Source organism: Paroedura picta, chromosome 5 (genome assembly GCF_049243985.1).
Source record: "Paroedura picta isolate Pp20150507F chromosome 5, Ppicta_v3.0, whole genome shotgun sequence".
In the NCBI taxonomy this organism is placed as follows: domain Eukaryota; kingdom Metazoa; phylum Chordata; class Lepidosauria; order Squamata; family Gekkonidae; genus Paroedura; species Paroedura picta.
The window spans coordinates 48,324,739-48,351,892 of NC_135373.1; the positions used below are offsets into that span (position 1 = coordinate 48,324,739).

At 46.1% G+C, this 27,154-nt stretch overlaps 1 protein-coding gene across 1 annotated transcript in view; it reads right to left on the reverse strand.

Annotated features, from left to right (window-relative positions):
- Positions 1-25,274, reverse strand: part of LOC143837687 (discoidin, CUB and LCCL domain-containing protein 1-like) — a 36,475-nt gene extending 11,201 nt beyond the window's left edge. The window contains exons 1-10 of the mRNA XM_077337771.1: positions 25,104-25,274; positions 17,457-17,672; positions 9,746-9,883; positions 8,374-8,425; positions 6,116-6,188; positions 5,388-5,521; positions 3,997-4,034; positions 3,277-3,471; positions 1,593-1,711; positions 1,084-1,264 (exon numbers count right to left, since the gene is read on the reverse strand). Coding sequence (XP_077193886.1) covers positions 1,084-1,264; positions 1,593-1,711; positions 3,277-3,471; positions 3,997-4,034; positions 5,388-5,521; positions 6,116-6,188; positions 8,374-8,425; positions 9,746-9,883; positions 17,457-17,672; positions 25,104-25,200 — 1,243 coding nt within the window. The 5' untranslated portion in view covers positions 25,201-25,274. The remainder of the gene's footprint in view (positions 1-1,083; positions 1,265-1,592; positions 1,712-3,276; positions 3,472-3,996; positions 4,035-5,387; positions 5,522-6,115; positions 6,189-8,373; positions 8,426-9,745; positions 9,884-17,456; positions 17,673-25,103) is intronic.
- Between the last annotated feature and the right edge of the window lie 1,880 nt (positions 25,275-27,154).

Consider the following 27,154-nt stretch of genomic DNA (forward strand, 5'->3'; position numbering starts at 1 on the left):
TTCGCTGTAAAGGGAGAGGGCGGCCAGGGGCACTGCGCACCCGCGGCAACCCCACCGCAAACGCAGACTTGCCTTGCGTGCGCGTTTGTGTCCGGCGGGGGTGCAAACGCACACGTGCGGCAGCACTGCACATGCGCATGTTTGCACCCCCACTGGACGCAAACGTTCATGCGCAGCAGTCCGCGCACTTGCGTTTGTGCCGCCGGCATGACGGCAGCCGCGGCTCCCTCTCCCCACCCCTCCAGGCTGCCAGCAAATCTGCCACCAAAGCGGCCGATTAGCTTGTGGCCCGGCAAGCTTCTCTTCCCCCCCTCCCGAAGCAAGAAGCTTGCTGGGCCGCAAGCTAATTGGCCGATTTGCTTGTGTCCTGGCGAGCTTCTCGCTGCTGGGGGGGGGGCGGGAAGAGGGAGCCGCAGCCTGGTGCCGGGCCACGGCCCAGGGATTGGGGACCACTGCTGTAGGGTGTTCTTCCATTTCCTGATGGGAGAGAAAAGACAGCTAAGCGTGGTTCCTACATTGCCTCCCACTAGCATCCTACTTGTCAGGAAATTAATGTTCATCCTAGAAGCCACTGCAGCATCTAGAGTTGCTAGCAGCATCCCAATCCCTCAGATTTTGGTGGGAGAGTCTTCTTGAGGGAGTGCAGCGTGACTCTCCTCTGCCTCCAAAGTGTGAGAGCCATTCTCAGGTGGAAACAGAAGGGTCAAGCTCCTTTGCTTGGCAGCAGGCCTATTACACAGCTGTGGCCCAACACCTGATGCTAGTCCTGATGTTGCGGTTCAATGGCATGCATTAGCATTCCAGGTGACCTGTATCATGTGCATGTGTGGGTCACATGACAAGACCTCCCTTAGCAGCAGGGAAGATGTCCAGGGCCCATTCTGTGCACTTTGGGTAATGCACTTTCAATGTGCCTTTGCAGCTGGATTTTCCTGTGTGGAACAGGAAAATCTACTTCCAAGGTCCAGTGAAAGGGTGTTACGTAATGTGTGTGGAATGAGCCCTGATCCCCTTAAAGGAAGATGAGACAGTGGCTGGTAATCAAAGAGTAGCAATTTGGATATGCAAGTTGCTGCTCCTTACTTCCATTATTGCTGTGAGGGTGCATTCCCTTGAGACGTGTCACCTGGCATCCCAGCAACTCCACTTTTAGCGCAACCCTCTGGTTCCAGCTCTGGGGTGCGATACGCAGGTAACGAGCCAGGATTGGAGGGATGAAAGTGTTGGAGACCTCTTGGTAGCTGTCACTATTTCCTTTGAAGACCTGGCAGGATGGGGAAGAGAAAGAAGATGAGTTAGAAACTAGCAGGGGAACCTTTCATTATGTCTGCTGATTGCAGATTGGGTGACCTCAACTTGCCTCAGGGCCATGCAGAGAAGAGATGGGGGTCTAACTCTTCAGTCTTGGTTGGCTATTTGAAACCAGACTCTCTGTTCTGTTGTTAGCACTTGAAGGGGAAAACACGTTTTTAAAGGACACATTTCCTTCTTTAGAATGTTAACAGGAGAGCAGGGGAGGCAGCCTTGAATATTGGCTCTTATTAACCATATCCATCCCAATAAAACCACTTCCGAGTATTCACCAGTCTCACCTTATCCTCTCCGTTGATAGACTTATAGACTTTCCAGCTCTTTCCATCCCGGCTGAAAAGGACTCGGTAGGACTTTATGTAGTAGTTATATTTATGAGAGGACCCTTTTGTTATAATCCCTAGAACAATAATAGAGTTAAATTTGTACCTAAATATATATACATGAGAATGTCACGTAAACAAGATGTAGGTAGCTTGATGCAGTGGCTCGACCAGGGAATCCTGAGTTCAAATACCCACTCAGTCCTCACGTTTGCACTAGTCTAAGCAATCAAAGCCCCCTGGCTTCAACAGACACAGAAAGGGGTGCAAGTGAGCCTGAACCAGTGAGGGTCTCTTGGCCTAACCCTCCTCACAAGGTTGAGGTAAAAAGCGTTGTGCCGAATCACGGGGGGTGCCTATGCTCAGCTGCTTTTACTGTTGGTCCCACTGGCTCAATACATGCAAGAAAGCAGCTGTGCTATGAAGTCAGACAAGAGGTCCATCTAGCTAACAGCAGCAACGCCATCTGACAAGCTCTGAAGTAGATGCCAGGGCTGAACTAGCTAGCTCCCCCATGCTTCTGAACTGTGACTTCTCCATACAGAAGTAGGAGGGAGACTGTCAGGACTAATTCTCTCCCTCTTCTTTTTACACAAAGCTGTTTCTCTTCATACTTAAAATACATGTCTAAGGAAGCAATCTCAGATCTACAGTATCAGGTTCTAAAACCTCAGCATCCCATTTAGTTTGACACTTACAGCCTAAAGAAATTGAGCATGTTTCCCTTTAGATTTTTAGCCAACAGGAGTGTAACAAGTTTTCCTCAGCTTTCCACTGGTTCTCCATGCCATGGCCGCCAACAGTTTTCAGGCCTGAATGAGCTTTGAACGTTTCACCCATATTGCCTTGCTCTGCCAAGCATCGGGCGGGGCAGTGATCAGATAACCCCTCTTTCCCTCAACTATGTTGGTTTTTCTGAATGCCACTCAGTCAATGGCTGCCCAGCCTCACAAAGCTTCTTTTTTCCCCTTGCCAATTAGCAAGTGCATTCTGAGGTGGCCTCACAAAAGCCACAGTTTCTCCTCAGGCTCCTTGAAAACGACACACAAAAGTGAACATTTGACTAGTTCAGAACACAGCACTGTCTCTGAGGAAACGGAGGCAGGAGAGGAAGGAATGAGGCGACCGGCGAAGGAAAAGAAATGATGCAAAAGGAAGAAGAGAATAAAAATGGAAAAGTATGTGGAAACACATCACGGTTTCTGATTATTTTGTTCCTTTGTAAACGGCATGCAGCCATCAATGTGCATCAAGGCCACTGTGCAAGGAGAATTATTTCTTAACTCATTCACCTAAAATAATTTGATCATTGAAACAATGGTAAATACACATTTACTATCTCTAGAAGGATGCAAAAAAAGGTGCAAGCGGACTTCGTAGAGGCCCTGGATCCCTGCTTGTGTTTTACAGCCACATACTACCCTGGAATGGGACCCCACGGGCAAAGGAGGAAAGGTTTAACCTGCCTGTTTGGAAGCCAGCCCCTCTCTTCTCTTACTAGCTCTGTAAAAGAAACTGTGGGTTCCCATGGCTGTACTTTAGACTTTAAAAGATGCTGGATGGCTGCAGTCCCAGATCTCTTGTTTCATCTGTTGTGAGAAGTTTGCTTGGAAAAGGGGAAAGCTACTTGATACTTACTGACCTGTGACGTTTCTCCTTCCACCCAAATCTATCTCCAGCCACTCTTCTGTAGAGCTCTGATCTGCTGCCCAGGAGATCCCGCTGCTACTAAAAGTGGCATGCTCGGCGATCCACATCTGATTCTCCCCCATGGCATTCTGTTCATGCCAGTAGGATGATGCGTTGAAGCTGGATGCTTCCAAGACGCCATCGCAGTCTGAAAAAGGAAGGAAAAGGACTTGTGGTCTTGGTTCACAACAGTTTTGAGGCAGTTCCAATGGATTTGGTTTATCTGAAAGATTTTTGTATTGCTGTTGCAGCAAAATACAGGGAAAGGCATCACTGCCAACAAGGACCAAATGGCAAAACTAACCAGCCAGTGCAAAGGAGTGACATGCAGCAGCTGAGAGGTTTGAGTAAAAGCTAAAAGGATACAGAAAGAGACAGTGCTATATAGTAGTTAGAGCGCTAGGTTAGTGCTAGGGAGGGGCTGGTGTTGAACACCCCACTGGGTGCCACAAAGCTCATTCTGTGACCTTGTTTTGGTCATTCCCTCTCCCAGCCTAACTCCTAGGGTAAGTGGAAAAACAGGGTTACAGTATGTTGGTAGGAGCTCTGGCTTGAATCACAAAGATAAGCTGGGGAACACCCCATTCATGTATGCCCCCCCCCGAGCTTCTGGAAATAATGGTGGGATATAAATATGAGAGAAGAAAGAATTAAAGCCAGTAAAATGACAAACCTTTATGAAAGATGAACCGCTTTTCAGATAGGGATCCGCTGTTTAAATTGAGAAAAAGATGGAGAAGGTAAAATATCTTGGGCTGCAAACTCTTCAAGTATAAGCTATTTCTGACCACTCAGAGGTTTCCCAGAATGCCTTCATCATTCTTTGGATAAAGAGATAGAGGCCTTCTCATTAGTGGCTCCTTTTGCTGTGGACCACCCTTCCCAAGCGGGTTCACCCCGCTCTCTTCCTCATCAACCCAAAGCTTTACTCTTTTATAATGACAAATGAATATCATTCCTCCCCCTTTACCTTTGAAATAATGATTAACAAAAGTTTGTAAGAAATACGTAAGATCTATGGTCACCAATTTCATGCCTTTCTGTTTCTGTCTGGCTAATTTTTTGTAATGGTGATTCCCCCCTCCCCAATAATTAAAACTGCTAGAGAGCTAATTTAGATTGCAATCAAAGCATATCATTGTTTTGTTCAGTATATCTCTTAATTCTTGTCACTGGTGACAAACAAGAGGACAGCTGCAGTTTTCATGCCCTAATTATGGACTTTCCAGAGACCTCTGGTTTGCTACTGATGAAAAAACAATACTGGACTGGTTACATCCTTAGTCTGCCTGAGAAGGATTAGATTGTACTATGTCAGTAGATAATTAATCAAATTATCTAATTCTCAACCTGTCCCCATCTGTGGATACTTAAATCTGAAGTGGGACCATGGACACACAGGGGAATGACATAAGGTTCTTTGAGTTTTCATTGTGGAGACAGTCGGGGAATACATGAAGTAAACAAATAATAAGTATAGCTGAAGGTTGCTTGGTGGGAGGAAGGAGAAAGGGACAGATGGGAAGGTGAGGAAATGGGGGTTGTCAGGAGAGGGAAGAGGAAACAGTGTGGGGAGTGGCCTACAGGGAAAAGTGCAGTATTCCCCAAAAGCCCTTGGGGTTCTCCACTGTGCAACAGGGCCTGCATCACACAACTGGGCCCAGCCTGATGACTGACACCCTGCAGCTTGGCTATTGTTTCCTTCGGGAGGAAAAGAAGGAAAACTGAAGGAGGCTGGTTGGGTGGGAAGGAAGGAAATAAGCAGAAAAAGAGGGACAAGGCCATAGGGGCTTTCAGATATTTCCGCCTGCTCCACAAGTCTTTGCAGGTCCACCACTCGTTCTAACTGCTGCATTCATTTTATTTAATTGCCAAGTTTGTCCATTGGTATTTTGTTTCTTAGGGGAAAGAAACAAAACTCTGTGTCAACTCTATTGTGGACGAGAGAGTCCCTACACTTAAAATACATGTAAAACCTGTGCTAAATTAAATTGAAATTGAGACCATTCAAAGAGAGACACAGAAGATGCTTGTTTGCTTGTTGTCCAATCCAATTCTCCTTACCTTTTGGAATACAGTCCGTTAGCAAAGGATGATTCGTACAGAGTGATCCCCTTCCCTCGCTGTAATGTAACCTGTCCTCCCTGTTCATCGAGGATCACCCCTGCATGGACAGCAGCTTTGCAGAGAACTGAGGTCTGGAGGGAATTAATACGAGACAGTGAGTGAAAGAAAAGATAAACTGGAGTCCTGTGGCACCATAAAGGTTTGCATGAGCTATCTCTTGGATGGTCTGTTCTCCTAGCTGCACTGCTACGCAGCTCCCAAAATTCCCTTAGCCAAATCAGGCTAGATCCTGGGATTTCCATGCTGGATCAGTTAGGCATGTAGGGGTTTGATTTGGCTCAAGATCATGGCTCTGTGAGAGGGTGGGGTTTAAGACTTCTTTCCTGCACCATTTTCCCAACTCCAAACAACCCAAGTGTAGTGCTATTGGCCCCACTGTGAAAACTTACAGATATGCTTTTCCGCTGTTGCCACCTCCGCCATTTTACGTGGCAGATGTCTGGCATGGTCCCCTTAATTTGTAGCCAACTGACTATCGTTCTTGGGAAATGAGCCAGGGGGAACTACCTCAGTATGGAAGTTAAGTGACAAAAGCAGCCTGTGCACTGCCTGAAGTGCGAAAGCAAAAAAACCCCTGTTCTTCTTCTTCATTAAACCAGGCCCTAAAGACACCATTCAGCAAGCAAAGCATGACTTGAACTTACAGTTGACAGCACTGTACTCACATCTCGGTAGCCTTGCTTCATGTTGCCCCAGATGTCTCCTGTCACTCCTTTGCAGCCTGCAGGACAGTACACTCTGTAGCGGAATTAAAGAGCCCAGGTGAAGAGGACCCTTCTTTCTTGTAAGGGTGGCCGCAGGTGTACATGACTCCCAGGATATATACTGACTTCAAAAGCCTACTTTGGGGCTTATGACCGTAACAAGGCTGTTCTATAGATTAGCGATCCCCAACCTGTGGGCTGCAGACCACATGTGGTCCGTCAACTAACTGGAGGTGGGCCGCGAAGGATTCCCCCCCCCCCCGGCCCTTTACTTCATCCACGATCCAGCAGCCGCACATGGGACTATCTCATTGCAGAGAAACAAGCTCAGGGTTCCCAATGATTTGTCATTGTCATGAGTTAAAATTTCCATGAAAATAAAATGTTCCTTATGTTCATTGTTGTGGCGTGTCTGTATCTTATTTTGAAGGGATGTTTAAACATTACCATAGCGACCAGAGTCTGAGAGCGTTAGGGCAGTGGGCCTCAGTAAAATTGTCAAGCGTTGAGTGGTCCCCGGTGATAAAAAGGTTGGGGACCACTGCTATAGACACTGCAAGCCACTACAAGCCACTGCAAGGCTACTCCTGCACAGAATTGCTGTACCGCAGCTTTCAAACTAGAGTAGACTCTTTTTTTGTTGGGTGGGTGGGGAGCATCTATATGACATCCTTCTCTGGTTTGTCTTGTGCAGTTGCTCCTCCTTTCCTCCTACATTTCTGGAACCTGCTTTGATACCCTGAACTAGGTTTGAGTCCAGTGTCACCTTTAAGACCAAGTGCAGGCAGAGCAGTGCAGGTTTCCAAATTTCCTCCCCCACACCCGGTGCCATTTCTTCCCTCTCCATCCTCTTGCACCCGCCAGTTCCTCCCCCACCCACAGGAAGACGTTAAAAAAATCATTAGAAATCAATAGTGATAGACCCTACTACTGTTCTACTCCATCAGGATCCCCAAGAGTGCAAACATAAAAAGCACGAAAACATTTAAGCAACTAAAATACAGTTAAAATTGTAAAACAATTCAATTAAAAATAAAAAACAAACAACACGAGGAGAAGGGCCAGTAAGAACAACGGAGGGTTTGCCAGAAAAAAAAGTCTTTCCCTGCTGGTGAAAATGCCAGTAAGAGAAAGACAACTGAGAAGGGGGTCCCAAAGTCATATCACACTATAGTCATACGCTCGCTCAGCTCCCCTGTGTGTAAGGCCACTCTTTCTATCCATACCTATTTCAATTGCTCACCTCCTTGAGCATCAGAACAAATTCTGAGTCCAGGGACACCTTTCAAACCAACAAAGTTATATTCAAGGTATAAACTTTCATGTGTCTGCACACTTCTTCAGATACAGTGTCATGTAATCAGTTCATGCTTATATGCAGAATGTAAGCAATGAATTAACATGCAGCATAATGAAGAGATTCCATAGGGCCCAGATGGAGCTATTACAGTTCTACAAGGCCTATATTAAGACAGAGCTCTTCCACCAGGGTGGAGGCCAGGACAATTGACCGAAGGGCCTCCCTCCAAGCTTCACAGTTCTTCCCCACTCCTTCCTTCCATGCCGCTGAGATCTAACAGGCCCTGTCTAACAGGCAGGGAAAGAAATGATGGCGGAAATACGGGAAGTAGTCAGATAGCTAATTAGTTATATTAGTCACTATGTTAATTATTCCAGGGTTTGAATGTTAGAATTTTAATATGTAATAAGTATTGTAACTCTGTATTTTGAATATGCTGTGAACCACGAGAGATACGGTCTAGAAACCAGATGATGATGATGTTGTTCTTCATCAACAACAAGCTATTTGGAATTGTTTGTTTGCCCTGAAATTCAGTCAGTGGAATTGAATCCAAACAGCTTGTTATTCATATTTATCGCTGGAATTTAGGCAACATTTTCATTATACTATATGTTAATTCACAGCTTACATTTTGCCTATAACTGACATTGTATATTTGGAAGTATGCTTGCACATGAAAGTTCACAATTTGAATGATATTTGGTTGGTCTTAAAGGTTCCACTGGACTCATGGCTACCCACTTGAATCTATCTCCTTGAGCAGAACTCTGTTGAGGCAGCATAGTAATTTTTAACATAAATACATCTTCCCCTGTACCCAAGTGCCAAATTGTGCTAACTACCAGCTGTAGGGGAAGGCAGATTTAATTTTGTACTTACAGCTAACCAGAGCAGACTCTTCTTGGATGGCACTCACCTGAGTTGTTCCTTGCTGTAGTGGATGCCCTTCTGCAAACAGGAAATCAGATCTGCAAGACAGAGGGAAGGGGTAACAGATAGGAGCTAGCCATATCAGTGGTTTGTGAGTAGATTGATACAAAGGAGGATCCAGCCAATGTGGAACCTTCCAGATCTTACGGCCTCCTTTGAAATGACTTCACAGCCTGAAGCCAAACATCAGGGACCGGCCAGAGTTAATGTGGGATGGAAATGAACCCTGTTAACAGACACGCTCTTGTGCGGCATGCTGCAAGTGAAATTGGAAGTCTTCATGCTAAAGCCAATCGGCCATGATATCTGAATAAGGGCACCACAATGAACTGAGGTTCATTTCTTCCCTAGTAACAGATTCTTAACCACAGTTTAATCTTTGTTCGCTGGACTTGCAAAGGAGGGAAGGGCTGGTGTGCAAGCCTGACAATTGATCAGTAATCACAAAGAAATACCGCTTTGTTCATGACATGGGAATGAAGTCACGCTGCAAACTTTTCTTTGCATGTCATGTATGGATTTGCCCTGTAGTGGAGAGCATGCCTGGCCCAAGTTCATAAAGGGAGCTTCTTGGCAGAAACCCTGATCTTGCCAGTCCCCGTTCATCACTAACCAGACCTGGGGTGCAGAAGATATCTGGCCAGCCACAAATACACTGACAGTCACATAAAATTCTGTATCTTAGTGAAAAATGTTCAGCAAACTTCTTGGGAAACGGAGGCCAGTCTGCTGAAAACTACCTAAAATATCCATGAGAGTGTCTGTGAACACACTGAAGTATCCTTTCTCTGCATCTGAAAACACAAAATACCTGCACCGGGGGATTATTTAGGGGAATATTTTATGGGCAGAACTATCCTAAACAGAAAACTAGGCAAAAACCAGCAATGCAACTTATCACAGTTATAGGGCAACCAATGCAGCTGCTGGTGGATGGATCAAATGTGAGCTTCCATGGTGTCCTAGCAGTGTCTGGCTTTCTTGGAACAGAGCAGCACCAGTGGGGTCACTCCCCAGAAATATGTTGTTGTCATTGACTACACAAGCAATTACAACAAAGGCTTCACAGATCAAAGAACGCTTTTTGAAATCATTTCCCTCCTGGGTGCTCTCCTCCGCATAAGGAGAGTTAAGATCAGTTCAGTTAAGATCATAAACCCGCCTCCTTTTCTGCCTTGCAGTTCCATCCCATCAAGCTGGACCAAGCATCAGCAATTTGCTTGCAGTGGAGGAGGAGAGAGAGCCAATGTAGCTACCAACTGAGAACAAATGGCCAGGCTGGAGGACACCCCCTCCCCCTTCCTAACTTTCCGGGCATACTGATTTCTACATCTGTGACCAGGGAGTCTCTCTCCTACCTGGCTGGTTGCTGCTGGCATAGGAAAGGAGGAAGCCGCGTCCTGAGCGGTGTACTGTGCTGTTGAACACGATGGTGACGGAGCTGGAATTTATCACCAAGACCGTGCGGTGTAGGCCCGTGTTACTGCAGTATGGACCTGAGGAAGGAGAGGCAGAACAGGTAATTTCCTATGTCTGGAAAGAGCTCGGTTGCTTTGCCCCAGCCATAGGCACTGCTGTTTGGCAGTGGTGGAGAGGAGGGTAGTTCCACACAGGGACCGTTCTCCGCGAAGAAGCTGCGGCCATTCCAGCTTTATCTGCATGATACTGGTGAATATTACATATTTGGAATCATTTATCTTCTGGCTGTTTCTATCCATGTGAAAGGTTCAGTTCCACTAAGAGGATAAATCATTTTCCTCCTTTTTTTTTTTTTTTTACTGATTTCACTGGAGAAATACCAAAATAAACAACAAAAGTAAAAGATTCTGGAGAACACAGTGCAACAAGCAGCCAAAACAAGAACCTCTATTGGCTCTAAACATCGACATGAATAAAAGTTCATGCAGAGAAACTTGTGTAAAATGTCTTCTGTCTTTTATTCTGATAAGCCTTGGAAAGACAGAGTTTCCAGAGCGGCTCTCTGTTTCGAATTCTTCTTCAGACAAGGTCTAATGTTATGAGTTGTTCCACAAAAGGAGTCTTTACCAATAAGACCTTAGGAGCCTTACTTGCCACAGCATGCACCTGTGCTCCAGTTCACCAGTTGAGCAGCTCTGCTCGCTTCTTAGCCCAGGGTGGAAGAGACTTACAGAGGAGGACCTTATTGATGGTGTTCTGTTGACTCAACCAAACGCCTGGTGCAAAAGCTCCCTTATGCAGGCCCTTTGGAACTGGGGCAGTTCCTGTAGGGCTTGCAACTCTTCCAGGAACTCATTCAACAGGGTTGGGGCCAGGACTGAGAAGGTCCTTTATATATTTCTATGGAAACACCTCCTTAAACTTCTCTCATTCATCTTGCATGCACTTCAATTAGTTAACGAAACTGAGAAATATGGAAACATCCTGGAACAGTTTTGAGGACAAAGATTAGGATTCCAACAAAGGTAGAAAGCTGTTGGTATTCTCTTGCAGGTGGACATACATCTGTGTGGTATGGTGATCTATCAGAAGGCAGGAGAGGAGCTAGGGAAAGACAGAACAAGTGGCCAACCAAAGATGTGCAATAAAACTGGATTACAAAAGTAGAAAACAGTGCAAGACGTGACATATCAAAAAAAGTTGTGAAAAGGGGGATTACAATTAAAAAATAATAAAAACAGGGCAACGAAAACAAGCTCAGGCGTACAATAAACAGTGGCATAAGGGGGAAAGCCCTGGCCTCGCACACTTCCTGCTGAGTCTCCATGGACAGATCATCAGTGTCTGTGTGGATGACCTTCCTTCCAGTAAGCTCTTGGACTTGGCTGAGGCTGGGCTGGCCTGGGGGAGGCAAAGGAGGGGGAGGGCTCTTGCATTTTTAGCTGTTTCTCCATCTTTCCTGCTCTTTGTCCTCTGCCGTAGCTGACGGGTGGCATATGACACATCCCACATACCAGATGTAATACAAATGTTGCTGACACACATTTCTGTCAGTAGATGCCATTCCAGGTTTAGGGGTGGGGGGAGAATCTGCTCTCTCAAAGCCTAGTGCCAAAAAGCTGCACTTCTCATAGGCTGCACACAAACCAAACATCCCTTCAAAGTCCCCGTGATGGGGAACATTAAAAAAAACAGCAATCCGAATCACAGGGAGGGGAGCCTATGTGCCTGCATTTGCAACTTGTGTGGGTTCCATGCTCAGGAGCCAGTGGGCATTTGATAATGCGTGGCTGGGCTGTGGTCCTTTTGTCTACTCCCTCCTCTATGCATGTTGCTTTCAATGAAGCCATGTATGTAGAGGTGTCGGTGTCTGCTCCAAATCATCCTCATTGGAAGAGGAGGCAGATTCCTTAGGAGAAGGAGACAGAAAAGAAGAAAAGCTTGGGGGGTTTTCTACCCCACTTTTCACTACTCAAAGGAATCTCAAAGTGGCTTGTAATTTGCCCACCCTTCCTCCCCCCACAGTAGACACCCTGCAAGGTAGGTGGTTCTCCAGATCAGAGGCTGCCACTCTTAACCATTATACCAAGGTGGTTCTCACACTTGTTAGAAGAAGAGTTGGTTCTTACATGCCGCTTCTCTCTAGCATAAGGAGTCTCAAAGCAGCTTACATTCACCTTCCCTTTCTTCTCCCCACAACAGACACCCTGTGAGGCAGGTGAGGCTGAGAGAGCCCTGATATTACTGCTCAATAAAAACAGCTGGAGAGCCACAGTTTGGCCACCCCTGTCCTACAGGAAGGGGTGGAGTCCTCAGCTCCTATATAAGCCTTTGCTGCTAGAATAGCTGTCCAACCTCAGTTGTGCAAAACTCTGGACAGCTCCCCGCAGCAAGGATCCTACTAATGGGCAGGGCCACAGTTCAGCCCCAGCTTGGTCTGATCCTGCCCTCCTCCGCAGAGATTCCTTCCGGGTGGATCAGGTAGAGGATGGGACAAGAGCTTGTGTCCCTGGAGAAGTGCCAGAAATGCCAGGGAAACAATTTAACGGTGAAATCCAAAGCAGAGTTGCACCCTGGAAATCAATGGGCTGGACTGAGCTTCAAAACTATTCAAGCATAACAGGACATTTCCTTGCAGGTCTTTCAACTAGCTCTAGAAACACAACTTCTGGAGGCAGAGAAACACCACATGCAGGCACTGAAGCTTGTATGCTGGAATGCATCATGAGGAGCTATCCCTCTGATAAAGGCCATCAGCAGCCAAAAACCATGGCTGAGTCAGGGTTAGTGGTTCCCACATCCTTATTTCACCCAAACAGGCCTTTGCCAAGAGTTCTGACCCACCCTCCAAATGAATTATAGAATGACAGGCTGGCATTTCCTTCTGCCTCTTCAAGAAGCCACATACGCTGCCCTTAAACAAACACATTTGCCTGCTTCCATTCCATTTGCCATGTCCCTCCCTGGGTAATTGCTGGAAAGCAAACTTTTGTATGTAACATGTGCATATGTAATCTGTAGTACTTGATTTGTGGTCATAGAACAATAGGAGAAACAACGTAAAAGACCAAATAATACCAATTTCAAAGATTTATTTACTTCTCTCGGGATGTGTATGTGTGTGTAGTGTGTCACATTCCTGTCTTTTTTGGGAGTCTCCCAGAGGTGAACTGGAACTAGGAAGGACTTTTCCTGTTCCTGTATGGAGTTCATTAGCAGGTCCTGTACAAAAGCTCATCAGATAGGGCAAGCAAGAGCTTTACTAATGGACTTACCAATGAACTCCACCCTGACACAGAAAAGGTGCTCCCCAGTTCCAGTCCATCCCCTAGGAGACTCCCAGATGAGACAGGAATGTGATCCATTACATATGCAAATCAAAAGTAAACAAAATGCCCAGCAACTGTCCATGTACTCTACACTTTGGCATGGAGAGATTCCCATCTTGCCATGTCCTACCTCTGAAGATGCCAGTTATTGATGAAACAGACCATGGCCACACAGCTCAGAAAATCCATAACAGCCAGCTGACTTTGCCCATGAACACCTTCAACAATTCACAGAATGTTTGCTTTACAGAACATTCACTATTAATTTCATGGCATCCTTATTTATCATTACCCCAAAATGTAAGAATCATAATACTAAATGGGAGCACTGAAGAAGCATAAGTTGCACATCGAAAGCCCATGTCCCTCAAGCCAGAAAGGAAAATGTAAGTCTGACAGGGGAAAAAAAAAGGTGAACAAAAATGACTATTTTGGACAAGGTCCTTCCCAAATCTCCCTCTTCACAATCCCCATAGGCCTCTTTGCCATGGTGGCATAAAACCCCATCATTCCACACTGGCTCCTGGAGTTTGCCAACTGCCTTGTTTCCCACAGCAAACTTAAAGTTGTGCTCAAAAGCTGCAGTCAGAAGCTCCTCTTCCTTCCTAGCCGTGTGCGCACTGGGTCACCCCAAGGTCATGCTTGCACAGAACTTCCGTTAGAGAGAGCTTCCAGAGACTCAGCCAAGCTTTGTTGAAGGCTGAAAGTTGGCCCGAAGGCTCTGGATTAAGAATCTGCATTTTGCAACACTGCCAGAAGCAGAACAAGCCTCCCAAATGAGTCAGGAGAGGGGGCAGGTCAGTCAGGGAGGGGGGGATAGTTTCAGAAAATATGGAGGCTCTTGGAATTGGAAAGTTTATCTATGTACCTTCCAGACAGTGGCTCAAACGAGACATAACATTTTTTAGTGAGCCAAATTGAGGAAAAACCACTTTCCTCCTAGTTACTCTATCCCTATGCATTACATGAAAGCACCCTTATGCTCCCCTTAGGCATATATCTAAAAAAACGAAAAAGCACATGGGGGACGATGACAAAGGAGTGCTGTGGAAATTATCTGCTGAAATCAACTTCTGCATCTTTGGAGACCTGCAGGATGGTGTCCAGGTGCAGCATTCTGGCACCAGGGTTCTACAGTCCCAACTGTGGTGGAACAGGCCTTGCCGCACCTCCTATGAAAACTCCCCATGTCAGGCAATTGCTTTCCTAGGAAGTGGATCAAACACTCACCACCCTCTTTTGCTTCCGTTGTCTCTTCAACTAGTAATTTATTCATTTTTCATATGGCATGTATGTAGTGTAGTCTGTCTGGCAGATAGGCAAGGGATGTTCTCCATGTCATGACCCCTCGTGTTCCTTGAAGGAACTGCCACCCAAATCCCTGGGGGTCTCCCATGCAAATACTAAGCCAGGGTCAGCTCTGCTCAGCTTTCAAAATCTGACAGAATCAGGCTTGCCAGTGTTGTTAGTGTGATGACTTCCTTGCATGATCTTGATCTCATTTCTACCCTTACTGTCCAGAAGGAAGGGGTCAAAACGTGCATTCCCCGTTGAATATTGAGTCTCTTTTGACACAAACAGGCCCAGCGGTAGCCTTGCGATAAAGGGGAGGATCAATAAAATACCCTATAGAAGAACAGGCTAAAGAAAAAAAGCAACTTTTTGTTTCTGTTCCTGCATGGGAAACGTGCCATATGGAGTGACCTGATGCAAGGAGCAGTTACGTTACGTTATCCCACTACCGGAAGAGTAGTGATCCAAATGCGATCTGGATTTCTTGGGAAAGACTGAATGAATTACAGAGGAAGTGGACGGACACCAACAGAGCTGTGTGAGAATGGAAAGAGTGGGAAAGAAATGACGACCTTTGGAAATGTCTCCCAGAGCCGTCTGCCATCGAATTGTGCAATAGGCTCTTCCAGGAAGAGGGGATGATGAAGGCAGAGGGGAAAGGGGAGGCTAGTCTAAAGGATGCAGAGCTAAATATAGGATCCAACAGAGGAGTGAACTACAGGACAAGGAGCTACTGAAGGGACAAGAGCTCAGGAATGCCAAAGCTGGGTCTTTTGTGCTCTGCCAAAGGGGCACATGAGTAAGTCTGCAGATACAATGTTTGTCTCTTGCTCCACATGGAAATCAGAGATGGTAAAGAATTATTATTTTCTTGACTGCCAGGCTTCCCACTTTTAAGAAACGGGGAGGGGGGGTCCTGCAGTCTACTGGGCTCCCTGAGCCAGTTGCCCTATCTTGCTTATTTTGTTTTAATTCCAGTTTGGGATAACAATGAGGGATCTAACATGTCAGGATTACAACAAGGATCCATGGATAAAGATACATAAGACCCTTTTCTCATGCGGAGGACGAATGGAGCTCCTGCCTTTAAGGTGGTAAAAAGTGAGGGGTGGGCAGTCCAGTTTTCAGAGCAAAAGCTGAAGGGATCAGAAGGACCACAAAACCAGAATCAGAAGATGGGTTGCCAGCTCTGGACTGGGAACTACCTGGAGATTTAGGAGGTGGAGCCTGGGAAGGGCAGGATTTGGAGCAGGGTCTCCAGGTAGCCTGGAGGTTTGCCACCCCACTCAGGGCTAGTTGAGATCACCAATCTACCATGGAAACTTACCTGCTGGATTACTTGGGGCCATATTGTATTTGCTTCCCCAAGCTAAATAGGCCTATAATCTCCACTTGCTTTGTTGGTAACCCATGCTGGTTGCATGGAAGGGGAAAGGGGCATCCTTATTCTTACACCTTGGGTTGCTTGGGCAGAAAACAAGGCCTGGGTTGATGGAAAGGAAAAGCTCACTGGTTCAGTAGAGGCTGGAGTGTCATTTTTGGACAGAGTTGCCAACCTCCAAATGGATACAGAAGGAAATCTTTGGCATAGACGTTACCATGCCAACTCCATTGAGTTCTTGTGATGTTGTCCACACCTTTTGGTTGTTTACAGGCATAGATTGTTTATGGCAGTGTTGTTCAAATTTTGTTACTTAAACTTTTTGTTATTCACACAGATGAAATATGTTCTGAAGAAAAGAATTCTGTTACCAGAAAATAGCTTTTAACCAGTAGCTATTCAAGCCCAGTGCCGTATAGAAGGGTGGTATAAAAGTTTAAATACAAAAATAAAATTTTTGGAAGGTTTCACTGGTCTGAACACAGTTTGAGTTCTCTATGAAAAGATTTTTGGTCAGAATAAACTGTTATATAAAATCTATTTTCTATTTTTTTTGCCTCTTAGGGATTTTCTCTAAACCTCCAGATGGAGCATGGAGATCTCCAGGCAACAGAGATCAGTTCCTCTGAAGAAAATGGCTGCTTTGGACGGTGACATAGGAAAGTCAGCCTCCAGGTGGGGCCTGGGGATCCCCCCAAATTACAGCACATTTGCACACTACAGAGATCAGTTCCCTTGGCAAAAGTGGCTGCTTTGGAGAGTGGACTCTGTGGCATTGTGCCCCACTGAGGTCCCTGTCCTAGCCAGGCTCCACTCCCAAATCCCCAGGAGATTCCCAGCCTAGATTTGGCAAACTTATGCCTCCATCCCCTGGTGGTGGCTAGGGGAGACATGGGAACTCTAGGGTGGCATTATACCCCACTGAGGACCATCTAGGGTTGCCAGTTCTGGGTTGGGAAATACCTGAAGACTTTGGGGGTAGAGCCAGGAGTGGGTGGGATTTGGGGCAGGGAGTATAATGCTATGGAGTCCACCCTCCGAAGCAGCCATTTGCTCCAGGGGAACTAATCCCTGCAGTCTAGAGGTGACCTGTAATTCCAGAGGGCATTCCTAGGTCCGTCCCCTCCCCAAACCCCACTCTCTACAGACCCCACCTCCAAATCTGCCAAAAAATTCCTATCTGGAGCTGGCAACTCTAGATCTGAGAACCTCATACTCAGATCACCAGTCTGCAATAGGAGCTGGCTCACTGGGTGACCTGGGCCAGTCACACAACCTGAGCCTAACATAATTCACTGGGTGTTTGATGAGGATAACGTGGGGGAGATATTAATGATGTTGTGAGCTTCTTTGGATCCCTACTGGGGAAGAAAATGGAGTATTAACTAAACACAGACCACTCTAGTCAAGGCCAATCTCACTTCGTTAGTGCAAGAGGAAGCTGAAACTAGTCCTTGTGAAACCCACTCATAGGCCTCAAGCCTACGTCATCACATGTATCTGGATTCCGAAGAAGCTGAATGGCCAGAGGAAACGGTATGACAAGAATATGTGCCGTTTCCTCCCTCACCTTCTTACCATTAGGCACTTTGAACATCAAGCACCCCCATTTTGTGATGATGATGAAGGAGTCAAGGCTGTCCTTACCATAGCTGGAGCTGTCAGAAAAAAGCAACAAGAAGCCCGATCTGCACTGTTCGGAGGCCTCAATGTCCATGTCTCCAAAGACTAGGCTGAGGCAGTTCCCACCAGAGACCTGGATCCTCCATTCACAGGATGTGAAGTTGGGGTAGGTGCCGGGGTAATTCTTGGAGGCCAGCGTCCCACTGTAAGGTGTCAGCACAGAGTGGCCACAACCGTCCCCTGAAAGGTAATAAAGTGAGATGAGTCACACTGCCACAACTGAGTTGGGTCAAATTCTAGGCAGCTGAATAAGGTGGTCATGACATACCAGAGTTCTCTGAGTTGGTAGAAGGGGACTGTCCCCCTTCAGAGTAAGTGTGAGGCCATAGTGACCCCACCTGAGATCCCTGTTTTCCTGAGTTCCTACTTCTAGTAGGAAGATACATGGCCACCAAGAAGGGGTCTGTTTTCTTTCATGGTGCCTTTTTTGTGGAAGGCCCTCCGACCTGTACCCAGTCTGTTAACTTTCTGTAGAACCAGTGCAGTACAGTGGTTAAGTGTCAGACCTCTCGGTACTGTTTCTCCATTGATATTTTATATAGTTTGGGGATGTTGAAAAGCTGTGTCCCTGACCATTTGATGTGGTGCAGTTTTGGCTCATCCCCTAATGCCACATTACCCTGTGCTCCAGTTCCTCCTCCCTCCTGTGAATTTCCAAGGAACTTCCCCAAACAATTTCCTGTTTGCACATTTGAGGGGGAGGAAGGCTCCTGCTTGGGTGCATTTTAGTCATCCTCCCGGCACCAATGGACTTCTGTTTTCTTCAGCTACAGCAGACTGGTTCCTCACATGCACAGTGGTCTGATGCCCTTGGCAGTCACACACACTGGCTGCTGTAGGCAGTTCTCATGAGGGGTCTCTGTAGGGATGCCAGCTTTCAGGTGGGCCTGTTTTGGGGGGTTCCCTAGGATTGGCTAGGCGGGACATGGGGATACCCTGGAATTACAGCTCACCTCCAGGCAACCGAGATGAATTCCCCTGGAGAAAATGGCTACTTAGAAGGTGTGGTTTATGGCGTCCCTCCCCTTCCCAAACCCCACCCTCTGCAGGCTCCACCCCCATATTCTCCAGATTTCCCCCAATCCAGAGCAGGTAACTATAGGATCGGCCTGTAAATCTCATATTAAGCTTCTGCATGGAGTTGTAAGAAAAGATCACACAGATCTGAGGGAACCACAAATATAAGTCATTGCACTTTGGCTAGATCCACTCTGCAGGAAGGAGCATTCATGTTGGTCAGCAGATTGCTGCCGGCCACATCTTTCAACAGGATGTGGGAAAGACAAAACAGGACAGATGTGATGGAAAAAGAACACCTTCCCTCAGCCGAGACCAAACCCTCAAAAATACAGATGGGCAATGTTTTGCTGTGGTTATTGCTCGTTGCTTTCTTTCAGGGGATCCATGGAGGGATTAATAGCTCAGGCATGTGCTTCAGTTCCCAGAAATAAGTGTCATTTTCTAGACATTTTTATATTGGCACACTGGGGAAGTTACGACCCTCCTCCAAGCAGCCTTCCTCCCACCCAAGGAACCTTCTTCCAACAGAAAAGCCGCTTACATTGGCTTCGATTGGAGGAAGACTTCAAACCTGAGCCAGAAGGAAAAATGCAGTACAAATATTTTAATAAACAAATATATACACTTTACTCAGTGTCGTAGGGTCCATCCCAATGATTTTATAATCTGGACAGATTCAGCTATACCCAGTGGCCAGTAGTATCTCTTTTCACAATACAGAGAAAAAGCTGGATAAAAAAGGATTTGACACAAACTGTATAATTAGGGGGGATTTTCATTAGGGCAGGAGAGCAACCAACCTGAGCCCCAGTTTCCTTCTGGTTCTTGACAGGTTGGGCTGCCAACCTCCAGGTGGAACCTGGAGATCTCTTGCTATGAGAAGATCAGGGAAGTACTTCAATGCAGTAGAATGTTATATATTCCACCTTCTAAAGTAGCAGTTTTCTCCCAGTGAACTGAACTCTGTCGCCTAGAAATCAGTTGCAATCCCAGGAGATCTCTAGTTGCCACCTGGAGGTTAGCAATCTTTGGTTCTTCCTAAGCCAGAGCTGGCAACCCTATTGACGGTGGTAGAGGAAATGGAGGGAAGTTCTTTGGCATAGCATCAATTCATGACACCACTTTGGTGTCAAGGCAAAACTAGAAGTGACATCACCACATTGGGTCAATGGGCTAAGATTTATTGCCTTGACACAAGGATGTCTTTGTGCCCCTCCAAATCTGGTCTCCTAAGGAATTGCCCAAGTTGTCTAGTAGCTGGGGTGGCTCTGGGCTGTACCATTTCAGACAGCAGGTGCGTGTGGACTGCGCTATGTCAGAACAGTCCATCCCCCCCCCAAACTGGAGAATAACTTAGCTGATAAACAAATGTTTTGCAGTGAAGCTGATGTTTTCAATCCTCCCTTATGGAAAAACTCCTTGCAAATAAATAATACAGTTTATTAGAGTTAAAGATTCTAGTCTAGCTTTCCACTTTCAAGGGCTTGAACATTGAGGCTGCGTATGAGTCTCTTGGTTATTTTGAATGCAACAGGCAAAAGTCAGCAGAAGAAAGGGTTACTGAAGGGCAGGGTGACAAAGAGCCAGGAAATGGGCAAGGGGTGTGCGGGGGTTGGGCAGAGATTATTTAGAGAAGCCAAGAGGTCAGGGGAAAAGGCCTTTCTTTCATTCAGGAGCTGCAGCAAAGCAAAAGTTGTGAACAGAAGTTGTGAATCCCCTATAGGGAATGCCAGGCCAACAGGAATATTTAGTAAATTGTGATAGACATTGCAATTTAGAGAACTTCCTTTATATTTGGGCATGGTAAAGTGTGCCCAATTTATTTGCTATGAAGCCGTGTTTGGGGCAACCCAACTGATAACTGGATAGTCAATACAGAACTCAAACAGATTGTGTAATTGTTATCAGAAGAGGAAGGACCTCTGTTCTCCCTGCTAAAATCAAACCAGGAGTGGATTGTGGTACAGACCATGAATGGTTAATATGGAAAATTAGGATAAAGCTGAAGAAAAACACCAAAGCATTCATTGTGCCAAAATAATATCTAAAGAATGTTCCTGAAGAGTTTAAAAACTCATGTAAAAAGAAACACAAAACAATCTGCATTACTAATTTTCCTCCAGGCCAGATTGGCCTGGGATCTTGGACATTTTTTATCTTCTTCTGTGCATAGAACAGGGGGCACTGAGGGAGGTGAGGAAGTTGCACAGGGGGCTGGACTAGATTACCCTTGAGTTCCCTTCCAGCTCTATGTTTAAAAAAAAGTGATTTCAAAGGCTGCAGTAATTTATTGGACCATCATATTAATTTCTCATGCCAGCAAAGTGGGAATTCCAACTTGTTCTCTCCTCCCATGAATTCTGTCAGGTTCTCAGTTGGTAATTTATTTTTTGCTTATAAGTCTCACTGTACTTATGGTGCCTGAGGTTCCATAGCTTGCAAAACAAAATAGACGACATATTTTGGATGGAGCAAACAGCATATGGGAGGTGAGAGCCTTTGATCACCGATAACAGGCAGTTTGGTCTCTTGTGTTTTTGTAAACTACACTGAATTCAGGGGATTGATTGGCTGTTTTAACAAAGGATTATCATTGGCTGTATTTGTTTGTGACACAGTCTAATGATGTAACAGAATTTATTTTTGTTATATATTCTCTTGCACTTGAAAGCTCACACCCTGAATAAATCTTTCTTGGTCTTAAAGGTGCTACTGAACTCTGATTTTATTGTGATATTTCCCAACTGATGACCACAAACAAGCGATCACGATACAAATCTCATTTTAAATGCCCCTACTTTTTTATGCTGTGGCTACTAACTAGGAACATTCCTAACTTTCCAATCCAAAAAGAGGACATTTTCATCAGTTTTTTAAAAAGAGCCCAAAAGAGGACAAACACTTAAAAAAAAGAGGATGTGTCTTTTAAAGAGAGGGCATCTGGTAACTCTAATGGTGACCCTGCTCAGCTTCTAATATATGATACTAGGCAGCAGTATTCATCATATAAATATACTTGATTAACTGCACATCATATTGACTGTGCCTACCTGTCCCCAGAGCACCTAGCTACAGTGATCCCTGCAATGATAATTTCCAGGCTAGACTTCAGTAGTTCGCTTTCCCTTGCCCTTGTATAGCTAGTGCAAAATGCAGCTGTTATGAAGTCATCTGGGGTGGGGGGCATATCCAGCCAGTGCTGAGGCAGCTGCATTAGTTGCCAATTGCATTCCAGATCAAGTTCAAGGTTCTGGCATTGTGCCAGGGCCTTTTTGGTCCTGGCCCCGACCTGGTGGAATGAGTTCCCAGAAGAGCTGAGGGCCTATCACAGGGCCTATAAGATGGAGCTCTTCCACCATGCATTGGATTGAGGCTAGCTTGGGGAAGATTTTGGGTCCCTCCTTAGAACATGAAGGGCCAGATGTATGAGCCCTCTCTGAGGCTTGTAGGCAGTTTGTGTGTGTGGGGGGGGGGATGATGGAGGCATTCTGGACTGGTAATGTTGGGAGGATGGTTGGAATTGGGGTTTGTGCTGCCAAGGGTTTATGGTACTTTTTTATATATTGTTTTATTGGGGATTTTATTGTGAGCTGCCACGAGCCGGCTGGGCCCAGGAGTGGCAGTTAAGAAATCAAATCAAATCAAAAAACATTATGAAAGGGTTACAGTTACAATAAAAAATGTTAAGGGTGCAAACCCAGATGAGTCTAAATCCCATGTTTTTCAATGGGGCTTAATTCTAGATTCATATGACTGCAGTCTGCAGTCTACATACAGTAAGCAAGTGATCTAACATTTTATTTGTTTAAGTTCCTAGCAGTGCTTTTTCTACGCTGCTTTTTACTCTCTGAAGGAGTCTCAAAGCAGCTTACAATCACCTACCCTTCCTTTCCCCACAACAGACACCCTGTGAGGCAACTGAGGCTGAGAGAGCTCTGAGAGAACTTGGACTGGCCTAAGGTCACTGAGCCAGTTGCATGAGGAGGAGTGTTCTCCAGCTTAGAAGCTGCTGCTCTTCTCCATTACTGCAAGCTGGTGCATTTGTATTGGTTTAATAGTGTATTTATTGCTGCTGTCCTGCTGCATTTTTAATGTGTTTTTGTTTTAAATAAGGGAAATCATTTTGAATGTCCTGCTCCCTGCCTAAGACAAAAAGGCAGAATAACAATTCTTCAAGTCAATAAACAATAAGGGCAACATCCTTCCCTTGTTAAGTCTTCCATGGGACTTCAAGGATGCACACTTTTGCCAACAGGGCTTGGTCCAGGAAGAGCTTTATATTTAGCCTCAGGGCTATAGTTGTGCACACCTCTGCAGAGTCCATTAAAAAAAAACACATAGTTCGGCATCCAAAAAGTAGAAGACCTGGAGAGCCATTTACCAGTACAATCCTTAACAGAGTTAGGTCCTTCTAAATCCATTGAACCCAGTGGACTTACTGGAGTGTAACTCTAGAAGAAAGTTTGAGTCCAGTGGCACTTTTAAGACTGACAGTGTTTTATGCAAGGTATAATTCTTTCATGTGCATGTGTGCTTGGTCAGTGTGTATAACTCAGTTGAGGACTGCAATGCAAGTGTCCTTCTCTTGGGGCAACTTTAAGTAACTGATTTCTAGGGGCATCTGTCTGTCTGTCTGTCTTTCTGTTTGTCTATCTTCCCCTAAGTCTCTGGGCGGTTCACATGGAATGAAAACAAAGAACAGTACATCAAGCTCCATTATTATATTGAATAAAGGAAATAGCAATAAACAGAGAAAATAACATTCCAACAATGAACAGTTAACAATCTAACAGACCCATGGTTGGTCAGTGTATGGGTTCAAGGGAGGGAGGTTTGGGGGCCCAGTCAATGTTGTTTAACTTCGGTTAACCTCAACCAAATGCCTGGCGGAGGATCTCCCTTTTGCATCCCCTGCGGAACTGTTTTAGTTCTGTTAGCATAAGCTTTCACATTGGCGTAACAAATTAGTTAATATTTTAAGGTTTCCAGACAAGCCTGATCCCACCAGAACTTGGAAACAAAGCAGGTCTGACCCTGGCTAGTATTTCAGTGGGAGACCTTCAGCAATTTGGGTGGTGTTTCCTCCAAGGAACAGTAAGGGTCATGACGCAGAGGCAGGCATTGGCAAACTGCTTCCAAATGTCCCTTGCCTGGCTGTCAGACAATCCATGGATCTCCTGGTTATGCTACACAAACGCCATATAATAATAATAATAATTTTTAAGGTGCTACCAAATGGTTTTTGTGTTTTGCTGCAACCTATTTGCTGCAGCATCTGATAAGGTGAGCTCTGGCTTGCAATGGAATAAAAGTTATCGGTCTTTAAAGAGCCACTGCCCTCTGGCTTTATTTCACTACTGCACTTTACCACTCGAATCCTTGGAAGGCAGTCTCACTGACCCGGCTAAACACACAAGATTGTGAGCACAGGAAACATGCATGCACAGGAAAGCTTATCCCCAGAATTAAACTGTCTTGCTCTCAAAGGTGCCACTGGACTCAAACTTGGTTCCATAACTTTTATACCTGTGTATATATATATATACCTGTTTGTGTGTGTGTATATATATAAAAAACAAATGGATACTACCTCCAACATATTGATATTGCTATTTTTATTCTCCCTGACCTCAAGTAGCAACCATATTACCCTGGTGCTAGGAAATGCATGCAGTTATTAAGCGAATCTGCTGGGTATACAGAGTCTCCAGATGTGGGTGCCTTCAGAGAGCCACTTTTGTGCAGCAGTTAAAACAGCAGTCTCTAATCTGGAGCACCGGGTTTGATTCTCCACTCTTGGTCCACATGCAGCCAGCTGGGCAACTTTGGGCCATCCACAGTTCTCTCAGAGCTCTCTCAGCCCCACCTACCTCACTGGGTGTCTGTTATGGGGAGAGGAAGAGAAGGCGATTGAAATGGGGTACAAACCCCTCAAGCTCTTCTCCTTCTGTGGATTTGGCTCAGAAATGTGATGTTGAGCTGGATCGTGGCAGCCCAGTCTGATGTGCCTGCCTATTGACTTGAGCTTCCACTGTTTTGTGGGGTGGGGAGACTGATAAGTAAGCTAGTTAGTCTGTTGCAGCAAAAAGAAATAAAATAAAAATAAAATAGGAGTCTTGGGGCTTTTAAAGGCTAAAAGAGCCAGTCTGGTATAGCGGTGAGAGAACACCCTCCCGCTGGCAGGAGGAGGAACGATATTGTTCCCGTTTTGGGTCCTACTGTGGAGAAAAGTGGGCATTGATATGGAAAGAAATAAAAAGCTGAACGATTCATCCGATTTTCTTCCCCCCTAAACTTTCCTGACGGCTCAGCAGAGCGTGCTGCGACAGAAATACCATGGGAGCGAATTGACCGCCCGTGACATTTCTATGCGAAAGCGACAGGCTGCATTTCAACAAGTCGAATCTGCCCTGAGACCAAGAGGGCGCGAAAAAAAAGAAGAGAGTTTGCTGGAATAAACAATGTGGAGATGCTCCCATACGCCTGGTTTCGGGAGGGGGGGCTCCCCCCTTCTGCCCCCCCCCCCCGCCCGCGCTTAACTTCCTCTCCGCGGTCCCGTCCACGAAGTCCATCCTCCTCTACGCGACTTACCCGTCTGGCCGCCGGCCCGGGAGAAATCCAGCTGCCGGCACAGCTGGAACAGCTGCAGCAGCAGCAGCAGCCGAGGCGCGCGGAACCCGGGGCGCATCCTGGCAGCCTCCCGCCGCTCCGCCGCTGGGGCCGGCTGCTCCTTGCGAGCGCCTCCGCACGGGCGAGCGCCAGTCCCCGCCTCCCGGTTGGCTGGGGGCGCCGAGCCTCCCTCGGCCGCTGGCCCGCGGAAGAGCCAATCACCAGCCGGGCATTCCCCGAGCGTCCCCCCGCGGCTCGCTGCCCTATTATGGAAGCGGCGATGCCAGGGAAGGTTAACCCCTGGGGCCGAGCAGTGGAGCTGGAGGACGAGCTGGGGCCATTTTAAAGGGGGACTAGGACGCTCCGGAGCTGAAGACCCCCTCCTGCCCTCTGGATGATCCACAGACGACTTCCAGCCCGCCCCCCTCCCGTATTCCCTGCGAGTTTGTTTGATTTTTGTTTTTACTACTGCATCATTTTATCCTCACAAGAACCCTGTGAGGTAGGTTAGGCTGAGCGTATTTGAGGGAGGGAGGTCAGGCGGCAGTGTTCCATGGCAGAGAGGGGATTGGAACCTGCGTCTCCCATCAATTTAGTCCAACACTTTTGCCCTCACACTACATAAGTTCTCCTTCTCTATTATAATTCAAAAGAACCCCCCAAAGTTTCTGACAGGACATAAGGCCCAGCTGGACCAGACCATCTAGTCCAGCATCCTGTCTCACACAAAGGCCAACCAGATTCTCTCTGGATAGCCAACAAGAAGACATAGAGGCCAAAGCATTTCCCTGACATTTCCTCCTGCCTCTAGGATCCAGAGGTTTAGTGCTCCTGAACATGGAGTTTTCCCTCAGTCACCATGGCTAGTAGCCGCTGATAGACCCACCCTCCATTAAGCTGTCCTATCTCTTTTAAAGCTGTTTATTCCTGTAACCATCATGACATCCTCTGGCAGCAAAGTCCACATCTGAATCACTCTCTGGGTAAAGTAGTATTTCCTTTTGTCCATTCTGAACCTACTGCCCATCAATTTCATTGGATGCCCTTGAATTCTAGTATTTTGGGAGAGGGAGAAAAAATTCTCTTTGTAAACCCTCTCCACCCCATGCATAATTTAAAAGACCTGTGTCATATCCTCCCTCAGTCATCTATTTTCTAAACTAAAAAACCCCAGGCTCTTCAGCCTGTCCTCATAGGGAAGGTGCTCCAGCCCCCTAAGCATCTTGGTCATGCTCCTCGGTACTTTTTCTACGTCTGTGATGTCCTTTTCGAGTATGGGAACCAGAACTGCACACACTATCCTAAATGAAGCTGCTCTTCCCTGCGAAAGGACGGCATTTAGGGGCAGGCCCTTGGGTTGCAGAAGAACATTGGCTTCAGATGGGGAAGTGCTTAGGTTCAGTCCCTGGAAACTGAAAGGGTTTTATCACGGATTCTGTTCCACCGATACTGGTGTTCCCCACCCCATGGCAAGGAGACTTCCCCCATGCAAAAGACCATGGTGTGCATTTCTACTGTGCAAAAGCCAATTGTTGTTCTGCTGAACATCTGTAATATCAAGCCTTTATTGAGCTGTGTCTTAATGGTCACAGCCATTTAGGGGGCAGTAGGTGAAAATCAGCACATGGAAAGGTGTCCATAGGTCTATGGACAGTCATTACCAACATCTGCAACTCCTTTTAACATGCCTGCCTTGCTTTGTTAGAATCAAGGCAATAGAGTCGAATGCAAACATTAGATATCATGTAGCAACCTCATTTTGTTAAAAAAGAAGCATCAGATTCCTGAGATCTATTTTACTGTCCGACTAGTATTTGGTGGAATCTGTTCAAATAGCCACCTTAAACAGCTTAGAAAAGTTTTTTTTAGTATTTAGCTTGTTATTCTTATAATGTCTTTGAACCTGCTAAACATCACTATTTTATTGTGGACTAATTTATGGCTCACCCTCTGCCTATATGCTTTAAATACATTTTTGTTGGTCTTAAAAGGTGCCACTGGACTCAAATGCTCTGTCAACCTGTTAGGACATC